General features: G+C 47.7%; 2 protein-coding genes across 15 annotated transcripts in view; one reads left to right on the top strand and one right to left on the bottom strand.

Moving 5' to 3' along the window:
• Positions 1 to 17,943, bottom strand: part of Hgsnat (Heparan-alpha-glucosaminide N-acetyltransferase) — a 242,300-nt gene extending 224,357 nt beyond the window's left edge. Inside the window, exon 1 of the mRNA XM_055064926.2 lies at positions 17,576 to 17,943. Within this exon, the coding sequence (XP_054920901.1) occupies positions 17,576 to 17,674 (99 nt within the window). The 5' untranslated portion in view covers positions 17,675 to 17,943. The remainder of the gene's footprint in view (positions 1 to 17,575) is intronic.
• Positions 17,944 to 21,408: 3,465 nt separating this feature from the next.
• The window catches only part of LOC126518718 (uncharacterized), a 78,959-nt gene continuing 75,027 nt past the window's right edge, over positions 21,409 to 25,340 (top strand). For 11 of the 14 annotated variants that reach the window (XR_008609901.2, XM_055064895.2, XM_055064891.2 and 8 more), the window contains exon 1: positions 21,815 to 21,957. Coding sequence is in view for 10 of the 14 variants with exons in the window: in XM_055064895.2 (XP_054920870.2) it covers positions 21,847 to 21,957 (111 nt within the window). In the remaining 4 variants the exon portion in view is untranslated. Of the gene's footprint in view, positions 21,670 to 21,814; positions 21,958 to 22,121; positions 22,279 to 25,340 lie in introns of those variants that run through there. The other 3 variants (XM_055064902.2, XM_055064900.2, XM_055064901.2) reach the window with 3 other exon arrangements.

Below are 25,340 nucleotides of genomic sequence, written 5' to 3'. Positions count from 1 at the left end.
ACGCACTGATTACCGCAGTCCACTAATTTACAACTCAAATAAGTTTATAAATGGGATATAAAACATTCGTGCAGCTATCGACAAGGAAACAGCTGCCTTATTGCGCAGAGTTTCAGCTTTTCTCTTCCTTGCCTTAGCATTAGCATCCAATATTTTGTCATTCATCTTGCAGCAGTAGTTTTCAATAAAATATTCGTGCTACACTACAAAAGGTGCCTTAACACAAATTCACATTTGTGTCCATCCTCGCAAGCGTCGAACTCTGAGGAATCATCACTTTCTGTAAAGGTACTTTCTGTAATTGAGCAATTAACCTTCCCCTATTTCTCAAAAGTAACGATTTAAAGGGACCTTGGCATCATACAAGATGTAGACGTGCTCGGCAAGGTGCGCTGCAGTGACCATAGGATAGTAAGAACTCGAATTAGCCTTGACTTGAGGAGGGAACGGAAGAAACTGGTACATAAGAAGCCAATCAATGAGTTAGCGGTAAGAGGGAAACTAGAGGAATTCCGGATCAAGCTACAGAACAGGTATTCGGCTTTAACCCAGGAAGAGGAACATAGTGTTGAAGCAATGAACGACAATCTTATGGGCATCATTAAGGAGTGCGCAATAGAAGTCGGTGGTAACGCCGTTAAACAGGAAACCAATAAGCTATCGCAGGAGACGAAAGATCTGATCAAGAAACGCCAATGTATGAAAGCCACTAACCCTACAGCTAGAATAGAACTGGCAGAACTTTCTAAGTTAATGAACAAGCGTAAGACAGCGGACATAAGGAACTATAATATGGATAGAATTGAACAGGCTCTCAGGAACGGAGGAAGCCTAAAAGCAGTGAAGAAGAAACTAGGAATAGGCAAGAATCAGATGTGTGCGTTAAGAGACAAAGCCGGCAATATCGTTAATAATATGGATGAGATAGTTCAAGTGGCTGAAGAGTTTTATAGAGATTTATACAGTACCAGTAACAGCCACGACGATAAGGTGAGAGAGAATAGCCTAGAGGAACTTGAAATCCCACAAGTAACACCGGAAGAGGTAAAGAACGCCTTGGGAGCTATGCAAAGGGGGAAGGCAGCTGGGGAGGATCAGGTAACAGCAGATTTGTTGAAGGATGGTGGGAACACTGTCCTAGAAAGATTGGCCGCCCTATATACACAATGCCTCATGACCTCGAACGTACCGGAATCTTGGAAGAACGCTAACATAATCCTAATCCATAAGAAAGGGGACGCCAAAGACTTGAAAAATTATAGACCGATCAGCTTACTGTCCGTTGCCTACAAAGTATTTACTAAGGTAATCGCAAATAGAATCAGGAATATCTTAGATTTCTGTCAACCAAAGGACCAGGCAGGATTCCGTAAAGGCTACTCAACAATAGACCATATTCACACTATCAATCAGGTGATAGAGAAATGTGCGGAATATAACCAACCCTTATATATAGCCTTCATTGATTACGAAAAAGCATTTGATTCAGTCGAAACCTCAGCAGTCATGAAGGCACTACGGAATCAGGGTGTAGATGAGCCATATGTAAAGATACTGGAAGATATCTATAGCGGTTCCACAGCCACCGTAATCCTCCACAAAAAAAAGCAACAAAATCCCAATAAAGAAAGGCGTGAGACAGGGAGATACGATATCTCCAATGCTATTCACAGCATGTTTACAGGAGGTATTCAGAGACCTGGAGTGGGAAGAATTGGGGATAAAAGTTGATGGAGAATACCTTAGCAACTTGCGATTCGCTGATGATATTGCCTTGCTTAGTAACTCAGGAGACCAATTGCAATGCATACTCACTGACCTGGAGATGCAAAGCAGAAGGGTGGGTCTGAAAATTAATCTACAGAAAACTAAAGTAATGTTTAACAGTCTCGGAAGAGAACAGCAGTTTACGATAGGTAGCGAGGCACTGGAAGTGGTAAGGGAATACATCTACTTAGGGCAGGTAGTGACCACGGATCCGGATCATGAGACTGAAATAACCAGAAGAATAAGAACGGGCTGGGGTGCGTTTGGCAGGCATTCTCAAATCATGAACAGCAGGTTGCCACTATCCGTCAAGAGGAAAGTGTATAACAGCTGTGTCTTACCAGTACTCACCTACGGGGCAGAAACCTGGAGGCTTACGACAAGGGTTCTGCTGAAATTGAGGACGACGCAACGAGCTATGGAAAGAAGAATGATAGGTGTAACGTTAATGGATAAGAAACGAGCAGATTGGGTGAGGGAACAAACGCGGGTAAATGACATCTTAGTTGAAATCAAGAAAAAGAAATGGGCATGGGCCGGACATGTAATGAGGAGGGAAGATAACCGATGGTCATTAAGGGTTACGGACTGGATTCCAAGGGAAGGGAAGCGTAGTAGGGGGCGGCAGAAAGTTAGGTGGGCGGCTGACATTAAGACGTTTGCAGGGACAACATGGCCACAATTAGTACATGACCGGGGTAGTTGGAGAAGTATGGGAGAGGCCTTTGCCCTGCAGTGGGCGTAACTAGGCTGATGATGATGATGATGAAAGCGAAACAATAAATCAGTTTAGACCAATGAAGCATTGTTTGAGAACCCTGTAGGCAGTCATTTCAAAAAAGAATAGTTTGATTATCAGATGAGGAAATGAAGGTCCAAGTATCAGTACTTGAATTTCGCGCCGAAACCCCAGCGCCGGTACGTCAGCGTGACGTCAGGGATTCCAAAGTATGTTTTCGCATTTGGGCCGCGTTGGCTGAATAAAGGTTCCCGAAACTTGCCATGTTTTATATTTGGTTCCTTTAGAACACAATGTAGTCAATCTGTACCGCTACATATAATTAGTAGGCCCTAGAAAATGCCATCAAAATTCAAGACGTCACAGCCCCCAGGTGCGGGAACTTAAGTAGGCGTAGCCACCCGTATTTCGTTCTTGCGCTTTTTCTGGCTTACCAAACGTCTTATCGTTGTAAGAGTGGTGTTTTTGGTGTTGTAGAACGGTAATTTACTGATGCAGAAGAAATCATTTTTCACTTTAGTGTCCCTTTAAAGAAGTTCTGAACATCTTACCCTGGTGTGCGGTGATACCATGAAGTCTGCACATGATATCGCCCTAATCCAGGCACTCTGGGCTTCTTCATCTTGCGGAAACTTGAAGACATGATTTTTCTGCCCCGATTTGTACATGTAATTGCTCCGGCAATTGGGCACGCAGCACTTATTAGGCAAAACTTGGCATGGCACTCCACATTCCGGGGCAGTGAAGACTAGCGGTACACACAATCGCAAGCACAGCACAAGTGTTGAGACTACATGCACTTGTCACGTCTGTACATTATAGAAAAAATGTGCGTTCGGAAGCATGCAGCAGCTTGGCCGAGCATGCCGGGACTTGTTTAACCCCGAAGCTTTTCAAGAGCGGCAGGGCTCCTGGAACTAATCAAATTGCTGTCGCCGCCGTTGTCCCCTCAGTCTTCTCCGAATAGCCGGGGTTCACCATTGTCTATCTTCCGCGCTTCATTCTCAACACGTGCGCCGCTAGTGGCTTCGTAGCACGCTGCACGGGATTTCTATGTAGGCCTCTTTTGTGTGACGTAGCTCAAGGGGCGAGGGTACAGCCAGAAGGCCTTAAGTTCTCTAGAGGGTGTTGGTGACACACCGCCGTTGACACGTGATTGACAGACGGCCGTGTTCCTGGCCTTCTCCACAGCACTCCTTTATTCTCAATTTTACACGCTCGCCGCTAACACACCTTCGCTCGTTGCCGCACCCACCCCCTTACGCCCTCTCCCCTTTAGAAGAACCCCACCTATATATACTGTGGCGAGGAAAGCATATGTCGCCTTGGAGAAGACAAGTCCACTTGTCGAAACGTTGGCTCCTGCTTTCACCTTGTTCTCGTTTTGCTCATCCTCCATTTATAAGGTGAGATGTAAATATTGCAATGCATGCAATCGTACAAACTGCGAAAATCATTTTTTTTTACACTGTCAGTGAGCTCAGAACCTAAATTCCCGCCGTCCGTCATAGCGCGCCTTTAACCATGTTCCGACGCAATTTGGCGGAACACGTAAATCACCTACGTAACATGACGGGATCGTCTCGCTGTCGAGACTTTCGCCTCTGCATGTGAAATTAGCATACCGAAGTACAACTTCATGGTCAAAAAGGTCGCCGACCGATATCTTTTTTTTTTTTCTTTTTGTTCGCATAATCGGGCAGTCCAAAAACAGCAATTTTAGCAGTAATTTCGTTGGTTTGTCGTGCTTCACTGATACACGATCTACTTAAAATACCGCGGTGGTCGAGACTGCGGAGGCGTTTCACGTTCGCTCGTTGTGCTACAACTCGACGTGCGTAGAGTGCGGCCGCGAAGTGCAGATGCGCGCGGCGTTTCACTGCGAAGTGATTAAAGCTTTCGCGCACGCATTCAGTTTGGAGCATTCCACCTGCGCGCGACTTCGTCGTTCCGTCTATTAAGCACAAAAAAAAAAAAAAAAAAAAACGTTTGCGGTAGTTGCCGGCATATCGGCCGCGCGGACCCAATCTCGGCTTCCGGCCGCCAGTCAGTACAGCCCGTCCGAACATACTGACGGCCGCCTCGCCGCGACGACCTGACGGCAGCGCATATCTTCGCCACGGCCGTACCATGCAGCTTACTAATGAGAGTCGCTTCGCCAGGGGCCGAATCTTATAACGGTTCGGAAGGGGATCGGTTCACTTGGCCTCATCTGATTGGGCAAAATTTTGCTTGCGTCAGAGGCCGTGAGAAACAGCGGGGCGGCACTCCCAATTGCCGTGTTGGCCGGCAGAACGGCTGGGTCAGCTTTACCGTGACCTCCGCTTCAAAGTCAATGCCAAGGAGATATTTGCATGGTTATATCGAATTCCCAGTGCTATTGCCAGCGTGAGTAGCTCGCAGATCGCCGTTAAGCAATCGGAAGGGTTCAACCTAGGCTGGTTCAGCGCTTCCTTCGTTCGGCTGATAAAAATATTCAGTCAGGACGGGAACATATTGTGGAGATCTCTTATTTGGCTGCCCTTTTTTCTCTTGTCGACGATTTATTATCTTAAGTAAACGAACCCTACAAACACAACTCCGCCTTCTTGGATTAGATTTAACTGTTCAAAATGTACTATCTTTGGATGCCCCTACACTTCGGCATGGCGACGGGAAGGTTAGCGCTGCCAGCCAAGATTTTATTTTAGGATCAATGAGATTTCAACTCTGAATACAAAATGTTAGGCCTCCTTTTCTTTCACTAAAATTGAATTTGAACTGTTTTATTATAGTTATGGTAGAATTTTCATTTTCGTAAAATCATGCAGGCTCTACAATCTTTGTCTTGATTATTACTTACCTATTATGAAATTTTGACTTATATTACACTTTCCTATAAACTACCCAATCCTTGGCCAATCCCCCAGAGTGGGTACGTGCCACTAGGTCACAAGAACCTACATGTACATCCCCGTCTGAGTGCGCAGGTTGACAAGTCGCTCCTCTTTACTGCTGAGCCCGCATGTGAAGCTTCGAATACGTTAGTCCAGAGTAGATGTATACCTACAACCCAATGCGGCCCTCCTACAACCCAATGCGGCCCTATTTTCTGTCACAGATGGGACGGTCATCACAGTGATATTTCGAGAATGTGACACGACACGTCATCTGCCATGGAGGGAACACCTGCGGACCTCGGCGCCGCACCGATGGAGGAGCGATCCGGATCCCCCGAGGCTGAACTTTGGAGTGCTCGGAGGACCCGGTTCCTCATTTTAAAATAGAAAGAGCTCAATCCTCTCGTCGGGAAAAAAGGCGGCCTTAAGCAAGTTTCATTTACTTTCTCATTGACGTGTTAACACAAAGCTAAATTTCAACTTTGTTTGCTTTGGCACTTGTGAGCATACTTCAGCAGCTTTTAATGTGCTAGAACTGTCAATTTTGAATCCCTTACTTTTTTTTTTTTTCACAGGACAAAAAAGGCCATGTGGCAAGCAATTGCTCTTATGATTGCTCACTTGCGTTGGTCTTGCCTTGAATGCAGGCAAGACCGACGGAATAGCGCTACGGGGGGGAAAGCATTGCTTTGAAAGGCACTCCACACGACTTGAATAAGTCGGCGTTGAACTCGTAATCCTGCCGACGAAAGTGCAGCGAGCACATTATGCGATTTTTCGGCTCTTTGCCAACGCGCTGTGACAGAGGTACGGCACTTAACCACTTCGAACGGAAAGGTTCCCTCGTTGGCACACAGTGATAAGTAACGTTGGATTCGCCGCTGCAATGTCCATGGCCAAGTTCCGCGGACCGTTCGCGCATCCCACGACATCACATGGACGTGGCATTCTCGCTGCTTGTTCCAAATGCAAGTTTCGCGAGCCAGCAGAACCAGCGCAGCACCACGCGATAACGAAACAACTGAAACTCCAAAGCGCGCGCGGCGCAGAGTCGAGCGCGCAGAGTCGAGCGAAAACGAAACCTTTCGACCACCCATACTACTGAAGAGTAACGTCATTATGTTATTTTTTTCTTAGAATCAAACCGAAGTAGACAATTAGCATTTTCTTCTGTCGTATAACCTACTGAAATTATCTTTTTAATACGAGTAGTTGACAGGGGCGTAACCAGGGGGGGGGGGCTTATGGGGCTTCAGCTTCCCCCCCCCCCCCCCAGAAATTTTTTTGTGCTGTCCATGCACCGCCGACCAAAGCAGCCCCCAGCGCTGGAAATCATTCTGGATTTTGTCTAAAATGTGTTTTTTTTCACGCTCGAAAAAACATTTCACCGCGAACATTGCGAACTGGGGCTGGATTTCACGGCAACTCCCATGCACCGGGAGTCACATAACGCAAGCAGCCCCATCCGAGCACCAAGTTTCAAGGGCGTTTTGATGGCGAACTGGGGCGCCGCGGCATCTCGCGGAGTCCGCAGAACCTACGGAGCGCATAGATGTCAATTCCGAAACTTTATGGGTATAAAGTTATCAAATTTTGGATGTGAAAGTAGTGCTTTAGATTTTCAATTGCGGAACTTTGGGGGTTTATTGTGGTTATAAACATTTGACGCCAAAGGTGATCGACTTTTCTAAAGTCGTACATTGGAACACACAACGAGACAAGCCAAATCAACACACTATCAGGCAAGTTGCCAAAGCACGCAGCAAGGTCCGATGAGACGAAGCGTTGCGGTAGTTCATTTGCGCGGTCATGTCACACAAAAAATTATCTACATTTGTTTACCTACCCCAGAGCATCCATGTGAAGACAATAAAGCCAGCAAGGGTAACTATGTTCTTATTTATTTTTTCTACGCTGACTTTTATTCGCAAGGACACATTGAGCCTCCAATTTTTTTTTGTTATCGCTACCCTAACCACGGGCTGCCAGAGCCAACCAAAGCGCATGCGTTTTTCTCGTGTTGCCCAGACAACCGCACGGCGCACTTTGGTGAGCGTTCGGTTTTCTCTGGCTGAGTGGATTTTCGCCCGGCAAAGTTTCGGACGCTTTCTGGCTAGCAGACGAGAAAAAGAAACAATGGTCGCTCGCCGCCATCACTGTGGGGACTCGACGGATTGCACCGTGTTCGCTGGGGCGCAACCTCTCCGGAAAGTCTTGTCTTGCCGGTGCAGGATACCGAGCAGTATGCGTAAGGTTTTCGGTGGACATAGCGTCTCACGTTTTCTTCGATATGTCCATGGAATTATCATGCACCGGATACACCCCACCAAATAATAATGCCTATGCCGATATTGTGATGTACCAGACACCCTCCAACACATGGTGTTGGTGTGCCCACACCGCGACGACAACAGTCAAGATGATGCCTCAGAACCGCTACAAGCGATCGAAGAAACGTGGGAGGCAATGTTAAAGGCACGGAGCCTGGAAGATCAGCGAAATCTGGTGGACCGGGCCCCGGCTGCGGCATTAGCCAACGGGTTTCTGGACTAAGGGAACCGCCCACCTATAGGGCGAAGAAAGAACACTTTCTCGCTGTTTCTCACAATAAACGTTCATTCCTCCTTCGGTAGCCACATTAGGTGCCCAAAGTAGGCATTCGATTGTTGCCAAGATACTTTCCTTTGCGTTTTCTTTATTTCGGTGCCCCCGCCCCACAAAAAGAAGAAAAAAAGGCATCTTGCGGCGCAGCGAATTGTCGCATGGTGAAAGTCCGATTTCGTTACTTCTTTTGTGGAAAGTAATGGGCCACGGGACACTTCAGTTGCCGGACACTCTTATTATATTATTGCCATAGCAATTATATGGACACTACAGGCGCATTCCTGTCGTCGCCCTCATGTTCTGAATAAAGTCCAAGGGCGATAACATCGTGACCGCGCGCCGCATGCTGTATGTGCGACTGTCGACAATGGTGGCTCAGTCTTGTGTGCGCAAAGGAGACAAGCGGGAAGGAAACGCGCCGCCTTCCGTAGCACGTGATACATCGGGGGGGAGTGGATGGCTGAAGGTTGATGAGCTGATGAGAAAAGAACGGAGGATAAGAATTGGAGAACTGGCTGAGCGTGTGAACATCAGTCACGGTTCGGATCACGCCCTAATTTATGAACATCTTGGTTATCGGCTCTCGTGTGCGCAATGGATGCCCAGGATTTTGAACCACCGCCAGAAGACGGAGAAGTTCGGTGCTGCCTTGACTCATCCGATCCGGTATGAGAATGAGGGTGACGATTTCTTGTCTCTAATGATGATTGGAGACGAACCATGGTGCTACTTCTACGACCGTGAAACACGACAGCAAATCTTACAGTGGAAATATTCGAATGCACCACCCCCAAGAAAGCAAAGGCCGTCATTTCCGCCGGAAAGGTGTTGACTTTTTTTCGATCGTCAGGGGCGATTACTGATAGAATTTGCTAAATCTTGGGAGACTATGAATTGTTTCCGATATTGTGAAACGCCAGATCGGCTACGTGTCGCAATCAAGAACAAACGACGTGGAAAATCGACGAATGGGGTCATCTTGTTCCACGACAATGCCCGTCCCCGTGTCGCTGATGTGGTTAATACAAACCTGGCAAAGTTTAAGTGGGAAACGCTGAAACATCCGCCATACACTTCAGACCTGTCGCCTTGTGACTTCCACATTTTGGGGCACCTGAAGAAACAGCTAAAGGTAACCATATTCGTGCCGCACGATGACGTGAAAGAGTCCGTTGGAGACTTTAAAGCAGCAACCCAAGGAATTTTATGAGACCGGAATCGCGCAACTCGTTACTCAATGGGACAAACGTTTAAATTCTCATGGAGGCTACTTTTAAATAAAGTACCCAGTTTGTCATATATTCGCATTGGCTCACTTTCATTTGACTCACCCTCGTATATTATGCAGAACACCTGCTTTTTATACGTGTTCTCTGTTGCGACTATAATTTCAATGAAACGTAACCTCGCGATACTCACGATACACGACTGGTGACACCTGCTCCTGCGTAATACATTGGAGCAAATGACAGCGTCATTGAGATTTTTCACTGGCCGTTGCACGTGTACAAGAATGTAAACAAGGTTCTTCAATGACAGTTTCATTAACATATTTTTCCTCAACTTGTTCATTTTATGGGCTTTACGTTTTTTTGTATAAGCGGCATGCACTGCTTAGCTGGTTACGAACTGATATAGTTGTAAAGTTCGTGTGATATTTTCTTTAGTTATTAAATAGACAAAAAGATGGAAGCATGGATATCGCTTATTTTGGGCACAATTTTTGGCACATACGGGTATATTACTTTATGAAAAAAAATGCATATCTTACTTGTTTTGACAGTGCGCAGCGTTCAACAATTCGGTTGCAACATTTTTGGCGATGGCAATGCAGTTATTATTCATGTATTCGATCCCTCAACAAATGGTTTATGAGGAAGCTTTAGATCGGGCCCAACTCCGACGCGCCCTATTCACATACATGTGAAACGCAGAAACGCTTTTCTGAGATAACCTCGGGATCGTTTTTAATAAAATTTGTTGCATTTGTGAGAGAAAGTTTAATTCTAGTGTCTGTTGAAAGCGGAATTTTGATTTAGGGCTTGAATTTTGATTAAAATATTTTGAGAAATTCGAAAGGCCGAAAAAAAAAATGGAACCACGGCGTTTACAAACTAATAGCTCTGCATCAAGAACACCATATCACGCTTCTGTAAACGCCATCTACTATAACAGTCAAAGCGCACAAATTTGGTGCGTCAATTTGTGTCACGTGAATTTGTTAGGTTGTGAGCAAGGGTTCTGCAAAAGCCGTATTTCCATAATACTATTTTTTTTAGATTCATGTGTAACATATAAATTTTTTCCGCTTTAGTTGTACTATTAGATGCAATTCACAGAATTGTGATATCATTTTTCATTGTTGAGTTTCAATGTTTTAAACTTGATAGTATCGTTTACTAAAAAATTGGCGATTTTTGACATATTTTAACAAAGAATTGACAACCTAAATGAAAAGTTCAAAACACACAGACCCTAGAATTTAAGTTTCTTTTTTTAAATGCAACAAACTTCGTCAAATTTGGTGCAGTGGTTGCCAAGAAAACGAATTCTCCTTCTACATGTATTTAGATAGGAGAACCCGAGCTAAAGCTTCCACTTAAGGAGGAGGCCATCGATCCTCGGCACATACGATGCGTGTTAGCTAAATTCATTTTTGCAGTTTCCCACAAAACGTTTGCTACAAATCCGTGTTGTCTCTGATGGCGACAACATACTTCCATCCACACTGTGCGGAAATAAACAAAATACATCGCCGCATAGCACAAGTACGACATGCGCACACAACTTTAACTAGTACGTCCCCTACAATATAGAATAGAGGCAGAAATGTAAACAGCTTGGCCATTTTTTAACAGTGCTCAAGAGACGGAAGTTGAAAGTATTAGTAATCATTTCTGCTTCAGCAATGCCGGCGCGACCAAGACGCGGGCGTGTATCGTCCAGTAACTCGATCGATCGGTGCAGTGGTGATGCAGGAATGAACTCCGGTCATGTTCAATGCATCGTGCACATATTCTATTTCTCGGCACGCGTGAACTTCGGCCACAGCTAGCGCATGCAACAGAAGTGGTTTCCATTCTTGGGCAGCGCACACACAAACTAAACTGGAGAAAGAAGACAGGACAAGCGCTGGTCGAACAATTGAAAGTTTTTATGTGAATAAAAGGATTATATACCGAGTAATCATGAAATTCATGTGGGTCACATATAGATCCCGTCATACACTCACGAGTGATCAATGAACGAGATCGCTTCGTTTGCCAGTTGTTTACTTCGTTCGGCGCACCGCAGTAATCCATGTCTGTCGTCTCCTTCTTTCGTACCATTTTCTTGTGAATCGGCAAAACTTCACGGGTGGCATCAACCCTTTCGTGTTTACATTGCTGTCGTGATAGTTAACAACACAATAATAATTTCCAGTAATCCGAAGAGGCGCCGTCGCAAACAAGAGACGTTTCGCGCGCAGCGCGAACTGAACGCGGGCGCGACTGTGAAGAGAAACGGCGGAAACATACACCCGTCGGAGGTGAAATCGTTCCGCCAGGGGAGAAACGAGCGCTGGCGTCTAGGATGAAACTTGGGGCGCTATTCTGGGGCCGAATCTTATAACGGTTCGGTTGGGGAACCGTTCGTTTGGCCTCACCTGATTGGCCAAAATTTTGGTTACGTCACAGGTCGTCAGAGGCAGCGGGGCGGTATCGAAATTTATGAATACGTCACGCATCTGCCAATCATCTTCAAAGCGAACCGGTCGTAGGAACCGGCGAAAGGGTAGTCCACTTTGGGTTCCGTTGCTGTGGCTTGGCTGTTGGCTTGCGACCCTGTCCGCGTGCGCCGGTCGCGCGACCCCGGAGACACGCGGGCGTCGCGCGTGCGTTGGTTGCTTCGGAGGCTATTAGAGAGTTTTAGTTTAGGGAACGCAAGCAGCTTGCGTAGGCAAGAACTAGGGGCCATGGTACAGCGCATGCGCCGACCTCTACGTCTGGCCGGGTCTGCGCAGTGCCGCCGCCCCTAGTTCTTGCGTACGCAAGCCGCTTGCGTCCCCTAAATAAAACTCTATTACTTGCCTTCGTCGTCTGCTTGCCGTCCTTTCGGTTTAGACCACGGCTGGAAGTGCGATACGCGTTCGAAGAAGTGACGGATAATTAGTTGCACCGCCCTTGCCGGCTTTCCAACAGACCTTTTGCAGGCTATACGCTAACAAATGGAGGAGACTCGGGTGCAAGCGTACCAGTGGTCATTCCACGCAGAGGAAGGAATACTGCGCGCTGCAGTTCATCGCCACCGGCCTGCATGCAGCTCCCAGAGGTCGGTCGGACGCGAAGCATTAATCGGAATGGCCTAGATCTCTGCTGCCGACACTCCCCACGAAGTTGCTGTCGCAATTACTGTGTTGGCGGGTAGAAGGGCTGGGTCAGCTTTCCCGTGACCTCCGCTTCAAAGCCAATGCCAAGGAGATATCTGCATGGTGAGATCGAATTCCCAGTGCTATCGCCAGCGTGAATAGCTCACAGATCGCCGTTCAGTCAACAGAAGGGTTCAACCTAGGCTGGTTCAGCCCTTCCTTCGTTCGGCTGATAAAACTATAGAGTCAGGACGAGAAGATATTGTGGAGATCGCTTATTTGGCTGCCCTATTTTCTCTAGTTCGGGAGTGCCGCACTTCGTTCCTCAATTTCACAGCACAGCGCGCACCGTCAGCACCACGCTCTTCCAGTTTACTTCGCGGAGGTGCAACTCGCAAGTACAGAAAGCATCAGGTTTGTCTATTGGCATACAGCATAAAAATCTAAGCATTTCAAATTGGTTCATATTGAATATGTCCTGAACACAAGACTTAAGTATCTCGTATACCTTTATGTATTTTATCGTAATGTTTTGTCTCGCAATTATTTACAGAGAGGAAATCCTTTCATAGCCTTTTCCAGGGCAGCAAACAGAAAACGTTTTCCAAGGCAGCAAACAGCGTGCGATCATAACGAAAGTAAGCTTCCTACAGTGCCTACGCGCTGCATCTTTCTTTCTCGGAGGAGCTACAGCATCGCTCAGTACCTTAATTTGAACTTTTCGCAGACGCTTCGAGCAACATAAAGATTGTGTTGGGCAATAAAATTAATAAAAATAAAATAATTAATATAAGAAACTATGCCCTGCCTGCTGGCTTCGAGCAACAAGCGCGCACAAATAAATGTAAATAAACATGACATTTTTTTTTCTTTACACACGTGCGTTACTTCGTAATTACTCATCCAGTGCTCCTACAGCAACTTTATTGCTCACATTTGAAAAACGCAGTCGAGCAGGCTCAGCCAGTGCCTCCTGGCACTGGATCAGCACACTGCGAAGCGTGCTTGTTGTATCGGCGCAGGACATACAAAATACCGAAAGTAGAAATGCGCTCGCGATACAACGATGCTCTAGAACAGGATTTTGAATTCATAAACGAACCAAAATATTTGGTTAAGCTGACATGTCAAATCTCTCCGTTCCACTTGTTGAGTCAAGCGGAGGCGGACGTCTGTTAAAAAGTGGAGATATCGATGGCACATAAACAGGATGGTTCGCAACGTTGTTTTTTCTGTTACCAACGAAGTGGCGGCTGCAGATTCTTGAGTTTTCGCTTGGTCACCACGGTCCTCCATCAGGGCTACGGAACACAATTACAGAAGAACAAAATTGTCGCACTTTCTCATGCGAGCGGCAGTGTTGTGGGGAATGCAAGTAATCCGATTACCCAACAGGTTGAACGGCCCGTAACCAGCGCTCTCGCCTTTCCCCTTCATACGATCGCGATTGAAATCGGCAAAACTGAACGTTGTTATTCCGTCCTTTACGTTCATGGCAATTTACAACACAACAGTAGCGTCGATTGCGGCGTTTCTTCGTAGCGCGCGGAGCTATCGTGGTTGCCATCAGTCTGACGAGTGAGCCAGGAAACGCTTTATGGCAGTTCGACGGCGCGTCCGACTATAGCGTAGAAATTCATAGCTCTCTGTGTGGGTGTTAAATGCGCAAAACACTCGCAATATGGACCAAAATCCAGTTAAATTGTTGTTTCGCAGTCGCTAGCTGCATAGGCAACTTAGCAAGGGAGTTGGGCTTCGCACTACTCAATTACTGCCTCTTCGCACCGACAGGTGGCGCTACGCGTCTTGCAAAACTCGAAAGTCTGACGTCCATGGTGTTGGGCCGCCGAGCACGAGGTCACGGGATAGAATCCCGGCCACGGCGGCCGCATTTGGATGGGGATGAAAACACCTGCGTACTTAGATTTAGGTGCACGTTAAAGAATCCCAGGTGGTCAAAATTTCTGGAGTCCTCCACTACGGCGTGCCTCATATTCAGAGAGTGGTTTCGGCACGTAGAACCCCATAATTTAATTTTTTTTTAAATGATGGCCCAAGACACAAATGCCAACACCACCCGAGAGCGATGCTAATACTATGAGCACGCGTTATGAGCAAAAGATTTTCACGGCGCCAAACGACGGGGAAATGTCGCGATACGCATTCCTCTAGGCCGCCATTGCATATGGCTGCTCATTAGCATAAGTCACGCGGATCGTCGCACCACAAATTATGGCGGAAAATCTATGCAATGGCGGCCCAGCGCAACATCAAATTGACGCTTACGAAACGGCCCTTCCTGTGACGCTCCCCAAAGCATATTCCTTCAGCAAGCTGGCATGGCGGCTACCTTGGATCGCCACCACATATTCCCGAAATTGCAGATGCATTGCACTGGCTTCTGTACGCCACCGCTCACTTTAACGTCGCATTATAGCTACCAGCAGTGGCGTAGCTAGGTCGTCTGGCACCCGGGGCCCATAGGTCTTCTGTCCCCCCCCCCCCCCTTCCCCCGGGTGTAGTTGAGGAAGGCGAGGATATCGACTATTTCCGGGTGTCTTCAGACGTACATGACACCCCTCCCTCCCCACTGGCCCCTCGCCCTCCCCTCCCCCCGTCGCTACGCCACTGGCTACGAAGGACCAAAAAAATGTATTAGTCGATAAAATTCGCAGCTCCACGTCACGTTTCGTCGTCTTGATGACAACGCAAAATAGCATTTTGCAAAATTTTTGTTTCCCGGCACAAATTTCAAGGCACGTGAGCTCTCCACAGCCAATCAGAGTCAACAGGGCGCATAATGGCGGCCGTGCAGCCGCCATGCGTGTCGAGAATAGCGCCCTTGGCGTGCGGACGTCTATGGGGCTGTACGTGCCAGAACCACACTCGGATTATAAGGCACGCCGGAGTGGCGTACTCCGGACTAATTTTGACACCGTGATGTCCTTTACCGTGTCCCAAAATCTAAGTGCAGATGCGTTTACTATTTCGCCCCGTCTAATTGTGGCTGCCGCGATTGGGATCAAATCCACGACCTCTAGCAATGCCATAGCCGCAAAGCTGACGTGGCGGGTACAGAAGTGTTGATTTAACGGTCGACCGGTTCCGTAGTGCCTTCTGGACCCCTGCGGTGCGCCTTAATGCGGCTCTGCTTCTATGCGCCCTGCATAAGTTGCCCGCTTGACATATTTTTCCGAAATAGCAGCAACGTACTGTACCGTACCTTGAACTTAAGCTTATCCTGTGTCCCCGCAACCGCTGTGGGGTATCCTTGCGTTCTCACGTCACCCCCCCCGCCCCCTCTCTTGTATGGGAACTGCCTCTTCTCTCTACAGTTCTATCCGCGTCCCCTCTGGGGTCGCACGTTAGTAGAAAGGGAAGGGCTGCAGTTTCTGCAATGCTTCTGAGGGGAGTCACGGATAATTCAGCTGTCAAGCGACTAAAGTGGTGACGGTCAGGGAGCTCCAGAGGGCACTGCGCACATTCGACGCGGTGGGGTGAAAACGAGCACAATGCGTTGGCGGGCTAGTTGGTGCGAATCCATGAATACTTTGTTTAGCGCAAACCGACAGAGACAAGAAAGATGACAGGACAAGCGCCTTGTCCTGTCATCTTTCTTGTCTCTGTCGGTTTGCGCTAAACAAAGTATTCAGGGTGAAAACGAGTTTCTCCCGTCGCCTTTCCCCTCTTACTAGCGCCTGTCATCTATATACGCGCTCTGAACCACCTCCCGACGCGGTGTGCGCGACAGCAGTGGGAAAGTAGAAGGAAGAGGCAAAGAAAGCTTTACTTTAAAATCGGTTTCAGTCCCTTTAAATGAGGGGAGAGGGCATCGGACCGACGCCACGTCACCCTTGCAAGCCCGTGTTATCCCCACATTCTTTGTCCACGCAAGCTCTCATCTGCGTTCTAACCGCGCCTCGGTAAAACGAAATCAAAACACGCCAAGCCAACGCCTCCTAGATAACAGGCTTGTTCACTCTATGGCGTCATGCTACTTAGACCGAAATTTTCATTGCCAAGCCCGGAGTGACGAAGGCGGTGAAGTGAAAATGCATATTAGAAAATAACATGAGATTCTTTCCTGGGTGCAGAGAGCACTTGTTTGAAGCTCTTTACATGGGAAGCACGCTGGCTCGCATTGTTGATAATACGCGGCTCAGACTCCCAGATCGCTTTCGAGATAAGGCCTGCGCGGCCGCGCCCCCCGAAGTAGAACGCACCCCCCCCCCCCCCTCACGTGCCTTGCGGGCGACGGAAGACGACGCACTTCCTCCCCGCTTTCCTCCCTTGAGCGCGCGAGATTGAGCGACCACCTTTGGGCTCACCCTTGCCCAACTCGCGCGCCCTTGGCCTTTCTGCGGAACATCACAGCAACGGCAGAAATGCGCCTGGCGTATCCATATAGTTGTTCTCGCAATAAAATGCATCTCGTTTCATTCAACGAGTACGCAATCGTCAATGCGCAGCCTCAGAAGCGGGTCGCATGAGCTAGCAGGCCCGGCTTTCAGTGCTGCTATCCAAGCACCCTAGCGTGAGCTTGCGCGCGCTGCTGACGGGAGGTTCCCTGCAGCGAACGGTACGTAGGCGAGGAGGGCGTTGCATCGTCTGCAGGCATTGTCTGGGTGAGCTTGAAACTAGGGGCACAAGAGATACGAAAAACACACACAGCCACCCTGTTTATCAATATATCTAAAAGCTGATTCCACAGGCAGGGCATGGTCCCCACGCGATCAAAATCACTGTTTAACGGCTCCAAGCAGGGATCACCAAAACTGAGGCACAGCTTTCCGCTGTGCTTCGCTCGTGATCACAGCCCGGCGCTTCTCGTCTAAGCGATGCTCGGTAGTGATGCGTTACGCTGCTTTTCCACACGTGTTGACGGGGTAGATCAAGTCGCTGCAAACGTCGCGAAGACGTCTTGTGTGTCTACGGACAGCACAACAAAAAGGGCTTCCCATTCGCGAATTCACACTCAGCAGTTCGAAGTTTAGCATCGCTCCATCTAACATAAGAGAAGCTGAGTGGGGTAGCCCTGCGGCATCTGCCCTTGTTCGGAAACATTGGGAAAATGGCCTCGGCTGAAACAGGGTCATTCAGTAGGCTGGAAGCAAATCGGCAATCGTTTTCGAGCAGGCGGTACAGACAAGTCTGTACTTCAACAGAAACGTCACCAGCCATTTCCAGCGGTGCGAGAAGAGCGCACAAACATCGACAGAAAACACAAGCGAAACTCACCTCGTAGCATTCCGACGTCTGCGTGTAGAGGTCGAGAGGGTACAAGTAAGCAGAGTGAACGGTTACGCAGGCTTGATTGACTTTGAGTTTGTCACACATAGTTCAAGCAGCGCGCGGCCCGTCTGTCGTCACGGGAGGAGAGTACGTAGTGAACTGGCTCAAGTCGCGCTGCAGCTAGCGGGCATTTGCGGATATGATGCGTGAGCTTATCGGGCCACCGACCGACTTCCGCGCACTAATCACCAGATATATGCCTGCGGCACTCGCTGTCGCACGAACCTCACGACTACTGCAGCGCGCATGTGATTGTCCCATTCGACCATATGATCGCCGAGGGCGCTCGGGAAATGCAAATGTGTGTCGTGACAATGCCTCCTTTACTAGATGCCTGCCGCGTTGTCCAGTAGCTCGGTTCCGGGCCCTCTCCCTTTTTCTCCTCCGTGAAAAGGCAACGAGCGCCTCTCATGGCGAATGCCTGCGACTTAGAATCACGTGCTGCGGCCTCTGAGATTAACATGGCATCTGTCATCGTCTCGGAGGCCCGCGATAACACCCGTTAACAGACGCCCGCGCATATAACGCGCCGGCGGATGAATTCAGCCGCCGCTGCCACATCCGCCGGAAGTTGAAAAGCAACAAGCGTCGCTTCACGGAATTTATGCTGAACTAACTTCAACTAGGGGAACCACCGCTACAATGGGAAAGCGAGCAACGCGGCGGGCATCTAGTAAAGAAGGCGGGTTCAGCGGGAGCAGTGGTAAAGCCATAGAGCTTCATATTAGTATACCTAGAGGCAAATCTGGCGCTGCGATCGTTCAACCATAATGGGAATGATGGGAAGTACAGGCTTCGGATTGACATTCTATTGACTGGCAAACTAGTCTACAAGAATTTTTTTGGCAGTTTTGGTTTCGCTCCAAGCGCAGTTGCTATAACCTGCAGTGGGACAGTGCAACGCAAAGCTCCCTGCCTTTGTTATGTTGCTCGGAGTGGTGATAGCGCGCTGGGCCAGCGACTGGGACGATGCTTGTATCGCAGTGTGGCGTCGAAGCCGTGACGAGAAAGCGGCGGCATCGTAAACGTTGAAAGAACATGTTTTGAGCGTTTGGACCTTGGTTTGTTAAGTGCGTTAGGTTGGCACTGTAGCGTTACGTGCTTCATGAAACTTCAGAATAGGACAAAGAAGGCGCTACTGATACAAGATATATACAGTTGTACTTCTAGTGGCTTGACAATCAAATTTTATTGAGGGCTTCATTATGTGCTCGTTTATGTGCTCATTGAAATGCGTGTTTTAGGACTTTGAGAACACAAACTTACTTGTGGTAGGAAAGATAGCTGCTTCCTAGCTCTAGTCTAGTGTCGCACAATGTGTACCCGCAAAGCCACGCTGTAACGCTTCGGAAGCGGTACGCCAATATAAAATATGATGAAGCATACTCGTAGGAGGCCACTAGCGTCCTAGCTAGCACTGCAGCAGATGTGCTTAAAAGTACTTGAAGACGTTCAGCAATCGTGACAGCCGACGCAACCTTTCGAAAGAGCGAGAGAGTTCGCAAGTGCCTGTCGTCTGCGAGAAAAGTCTCGCGTTTGCAGCGAGCAGGCGTCGTAGCAGACGACACTTGTAGCATTCCGCTCAAGGGCGCAACGCTTTGTCACAATACAACATTTTTATTTCTAGAAATACTTGATGAGTATTTTTATATAAGTACATGCACGATTGTTTTGCTGTTGCAAAAATGAATAAATAATTATTCTTTGGCATTAAATTGAGAACAGAATCGCACAAGTATGCATACCCTGGTGTGTCCTGGTGACAAACCATAGTAAACCGTGCTTCCATCTCAAAGTCATACAAAGTTTACGTAGCGTGTTGTACATTATATAACATACTGCAGAAATAGAATTAGATTTTACGAGATAATATTTGAGTATAGCTTTGTTTACTGCGCCAGAAGCAAACGTCACTAGTCTGAAGACCGAAGTCAATCCGAAGCCTGTACTTCCCATCATTCCCATGTAGGTTGAGGCAACGCTCATGAGAACCCCCGTAGACACTAGCGCCACATTTCCCTCTAGGGTTTATTTAGAAACTCTATGGGTAAAGCAAACAGGTCCGCAATAGACATTAGTAAGAGGCGATTGGAGGATTGGTAGAAGAAAAGTAGGGGAACGACAAAAGACGGAGACGTACAAAAGCACAGTTCGCAATGGGGGATCAGAGAATTTGGACGTGGTAGTTCATAGTGTTCTTTTTCTTCCTTTTTCATTGGTTAGCCTAGGTAGGATATTAGGCAGCATAGTAGCAAGGGCTTGATGGCGCCACCCACCGCCCCGTTCCAAAGGGTACGCTCATAACATCTATCCACCCGTCCAGGCATTGGTCGTGATCATGCACGGAGGAAGGAAACTAAGGAGAGGCCCTACCCCCTCCGCGCGCTAGGAGAAAAGTGTGGCGGAAATGACGTAGTAGGTTCTCATTTTTTTGCTGCTTTTTTGTTTTTTTTGTTGTATGGCCACGCCTTTTGGGCCACAATGGCGGCGTTGTTATGGTTTAGAGCGCTCACACGTGTTGCTCTGGTAGGTTTCGTGCCGTGGCAAAGGCGCTGAGTGGGCGGGTTTGCGTTAGTCACCGTGTCTTGTTGCGCTGTGTTACTTCTACCGTGCTCTGCCAGATGTTGCGCGACACCACGCGCAGCGCGGCGTGGTTTCGCGAAAGATGTAAACAAGAGAGGAGGGTGGCCCAAAAGGCGGAGCATCGCCATGAGCAACGCCGAATTCCGGCTTCACTTTTGCTTCACAAAGAGTGACGTCAGGGCCTCTCCTTAGTTTCCTTCCTCCGTGTGACCATGCCTCCTTTAGTATAGATGCATGCCGAGTCGTCCGTTAAACCCGGTTCCGTGCCCTCTCTCTTTTATCGTTTTCGCGAAAAGGCAACGAGTGCCGCTTAGGGCGCATGCCTGCAACCTAGATCACGTGCAGCTGCCTCTGAGATTCCAAGGCATCTGTTACAGTCTTAGAGGCCCGCGAGACCGCTCGCTGCTGCAGCCGCCGGAAAGATGTATAAGTGGATGGATGTTATGAGCGTCTCCTCTGGAACAGCGCGGTGGGTTGCGCCGTTGCGCCATCAAGCTCTCGTCTGCAGCATACTTGCATGTTGGTAAACGTCCTAGTTCTTTCACTCCACTGTGAATCAATGTTATGCCTGCACAAATACCTAAACACTCTCCCAGCCGTGGAACAGCAATGAGCGCCGTCTGACGGAATTTATAAAAGAACTAAGGAACAGCCGCTACGGCCGCTACAATGAGAAAACGAGTTACAAGGAGGCATTGGTAGTGACAATTCCTCCTATACTAGATGCTAGTCTTCCCATTGGAGCGGAGTATCTCTCTCTATGGAGCAGAGGTTCCCGTAGTCAGGGTAGTCGCGGAGAGAAGGCGCTCGCTGCCGACCCACTTCCTGTTGCGGAGGAAGTGACGATTCCTAGGCTGGCGCATGCTCGACCAATGGCTTGACGAGAGACCGCGTGTCCATCCTCCGAGATAGCAAGAGACGCCGTTAAAATCTCGGAGGCAGGGCTACGTGATTTAGGTTTGCAGTGGCCACAGCAAATAGCGCTCGCAGCCGACCTAGGTGAAGAGGACAAAAGAGGAGAGGGGCAGAAACTAGCGTCTCGTCTCATGCGGCAGGCATGTCGTGAAAAGTGCGACTGCAACATGCTGCAACCAGCCCAGCCGCACAGACGATACGTGGCGTAGTGCCTCGTTTGGCTTGGGGGGTCCGTTATGTGGCCGTTATTCTTGCATCTGTGGTATCTAATAAAAGTTGATTTGTTTCAGGGAGTGAATTATTTGTAGAATGTTGTCTTGCACGAGAGTCAGGTAGAATTGCCAAGAAATTGCTTTGTTATAATTGTTCTGACGTCACCAAACCTAGATTCTTTGATATTTGCGATCAAGCGAATCAGCTCGGTGCAAAAAACATTTCGCATGTGGACCTACTGATGTACCGACCAGTACCGACTTTCTCCCGCAAGATTACGTCGTTAAATACAAAAGAAATATCGAGAAGGACCCGCTTTTTCATTGAAAGTAAGTTAGTGGGTCGTTGCTCTTTATTCTGCGCGGCGCAGGTCGTACTGTAGTAAGGCGTTCGATTTCCGGCCGTGCCCCGACTTGCTGACGCCACGACGGTCAAGTTGGAACACCACTGTAGGATTTCAACTTGTATGTTTGATCTGAAGTAATTTATATACTTTTGACGTCTTTATGTTGCGTCAGCGATGGTTGCAGGCAATTGCAGCTGTGTTTTCACGCGATTGCAAGCATGGCTGTACCGTTGTGAAAGGTGGTCAGAGCACGTGTGATCTAAATGTGCTTGTAAGTTGTATGCGTGGTGACCGCCGATTTCCTTTTTCGCACTTTTTTACATGTATGCCTACACTGATTTTTGTCGCTGTCAGTTCGTGTTTGCGATGACGAACCATTTGATTTTTGCTACAACTAAATAACATTGTGCAACTGTGTTATGTAATCGCGTCATGTGTGAGCTGAATGTGCATGTAGATAAACGCCTACCTTGTGATTTCGTTTGCTATAAATCGGCGATTAGCGATTTGGTTAGCGCCAGTTTCACTCGGGATGACCATTTCGTTTCTCCGATGCTCGACGCAGTGCGAGTACGCTGTGTAACCAATACGTGTAAGCTGAATGATCTTATCGATAACGAGCACCCTCTTTTTTTATTCATATGCGATACATGGGCCATTACTGTACCAGTACTTGTCTGCTCTATTCTTAATGCATAATCATTCCTGTTCGCCTACTGCCAGAGACGCTTGCATTGGTGTGTGTGGCCATATTACGTTTTCCATCGGCACCTGAACGCGATAACAGCTACGTGATGCATACTGTGGTCCTTGCTGTCAGTGCGCTTGGGCCATATTCATTGCTTGCGTGAAATCGAATGTTGCGATCGCGGCTACGTGTTAGAATACCTGTGTGCTTGGTATCGGTTACACAATACACCTTTTCCCACTATGATATGCTTTGTAACCTGTGTGCTGTCATGGGCTGTGTGAAACCTCCTAATCTAGTAACTCTCACGTAAAGGATCAAAGCACATTGAAAAGGCACCACCCAGTGTGCTTCGATCGTGTGTGTCAAGTCTTTTGGACGCTGTTGGGCCTAGTTAGGAACAATATATATGTATGCATTCAAGATTAGCAACAGCAAAGAAAAATCCCTGTTTTTAGTGTTTTTTTCTCACTTTTTCTGTAAAATGTGTGCAGCATTGCTAAGTAAAGTACAAACTCTGTGCAAGTGATCTTGTGCGCGACAAGTGATGGGATGGAGATGGCTGTTGCGTTCACTCATAGCCTAAAAGTCATACCCAATGCGAGCAATGACCTTGAGCGACGTCTCTGTGGTGTTGCCGCTATGAGCGCAGCAAATACGCATCGAAACTAGCGTGACGCGTGCTTTATTAATTTAAGTTGGTGTATTTTACTGTAAAAAAGCAGCATAAAATATTTCTGAAGGTCTTGCAGTAGGTTCTTATCCCTGCACGTATAAAATTTCAATCGTTTGCTTGTTCCGCGCGACGGTCGGTAATATTTGATTGATGTATATCCAATTCCGGCTTCGCGCTATTGGCTAGTCGCTCATAGCACTTCTGGGTGACAAGTGACGAATTCTACATTTCCAGAACCGAGCGATTGAGATGCGAGACCGAGTGATCTGTTCAAGTGGCGGCCCGTTTCGTCGCTCATCATCGTCGCGCACAAAATTGCTCTCATGGGGTTTAGCCTTAATACTTGCAATGTGTTCATAGCGTAATGACCCCAGTGGCCATGCCATGATGACTTTCAATTCAAGGACTGTGTGTACAGTGAGACCACTGTCACAACTTAAGCACATTATGTGAGCACTATTGCATCTTATGTAAAGCCATGCTGGTGTACACAAACCTGGAGGGTTTAGTACCACTTAATGAGAAAGGGAGTCAGTTTAAAAGGCCCCTTATCGAGAGAGAACACTCCGTGGATTGTACACCAGTGGGGCCTGGTCAATCCTTAAAAGAATACGTGGCTGTGACTGCTTGACTGGAAGCACTGCCTGACTGGAAGCATCTTTATTTAGCTTCATGACCAAAAAATGTGAAGTTTTGAAATAATGTCCTCATGTCAATTATGTCACTCCTGAGCCGGCTGAATGTGCAAGTTCATTTGAAGCTGTGAGGATACATTGTGATGACTCATCCATTTTTGGTCCTGTCTTGGGTTTTAAGAGGTTTTGTGAGGTTATTAACCTCAAAATATATCTCTCTATAAAGAGTAGCAGATGTCACAGTGTTCAAGGGCAGAGAACAATAACGATAATGTTTATATACTCTGTATTTCAATAACTATTTAAGCGTTCTTTCTAGTGCAACTCACACATTTTGTGTTGCTGCCAGATGAGGTTATCGTGCAGATTTCAACGTGGTTGACAAGTTATGCTTGAAAAATTAAATGGTTCACTCGGCCTCTCTCTACCGACGTGGGAGCGGCCCGTATCAGTCCCAGACTGATCCCTCAGGACCTAAGTAAAGTTCTTCATACCATACCATACCATTAGAAACATTGACACAAATATCCCTGTTATATATAGCCTTGTGCAGTTGAGCTCTGATGTAGCTTCAGTTTTCACTAAGCTGTCTTTTAAGATACCGTCGACTGAAATGTACATAGGCCAGACTTAAGGTTTGCTTAGTTTATTGCAAGCTTGTGTTGTCTTAGCAAATAGACAGCTTAGCAAAAAAGTTGGAGGTGAAAGAAGAAAACCTCAGTAACCTTCCATTCTGTGAAGAAGGATGACCAGTGGAGCTGTGTATGTGGGCCTCTTAATGGTGGACTGCACCTCTGCCGTGGGTCGGCCTGGCATTGCACTATCTTCGGGGTCAACCCGCGTATGGGGAGTGCTTAATGCCTGCTTCACATCCACCGCGGGTCGGCTTGGCATTGCACTACCTTTGGCATCGGCCCACGGCCCACGTATGGGGAGTTTTGGGTCTATACATGGACATGATCCTGAGGGAACTAGCCCTTAACAGCTTCGCTGTAAAAATAGCTGGCTGGTAACTTCCACCAAGAGTGGCACAATGCCTGGCTACACTTGAGAGAATGGGGGAGAAAAAAAATGAGAAAGAAGGAAAAATTGCTGGTGCGTCCATTCTTTGAAGATGACTGGCAATGTTAATTTGGTGATATGTTTTATATGGTATACTGATTATTATAATGATAGAGTGGCACATACCTAATGGCATATATCCATTGCTAGGAAGCGTGTTTGAAAGCGAGCCATTCGCCAGCAAGAACTTGCAGTCATCCTAGTTCCAAGTGTCTGAACTTTGCGTCAGAGAAGTTCATTGAAGAGAGGCACATATCCAATGGTAGGAAGCGAGCTAGTCAACCACGGGTAATGCGGATTTGCACACGTCCTAGGCTGTGATTTTGTATCAATGACTTTTTTGATGCTAATGTTTTTTGGCGGTTTTGGTGTGAATGGCCGCGTTTGATGCTCCGCCTGGGGCGAAGCGTTGCTTGACCACTCACAGATGCGAAAAGCGGCAAAAGGCATTAGCATTGGGAAAATGCATTGCTGCAAAATCGCGGCCCTAGTTTCAAGTGACTGAGTTAGCGTCAAAGAGGTTCATTGAAGAGCGGCATGTAACCAGTGACCCAAGGTGGCATCAAAGGGAGAACGTTGACAGATATTGAAAA

This window comes from Dermacentor andersoni, chromosome 1 (genome assembly GCF_023375885.2).
Source record: "Dermacentor andersoni chromosome 1, qqDerAnde1_hic_scaffold, whole genome shotgun sequence".
Classification (NCBI taxonomy): Eukaryota; Metazoa; Arthropoda; class Arachnida; order Ixodida; family Ixodidae; genus Dermacentor; species Dermacentor andersoni.
This window is presented reverse-complemented; position numbering and strand designations above follow the sequence as displayed.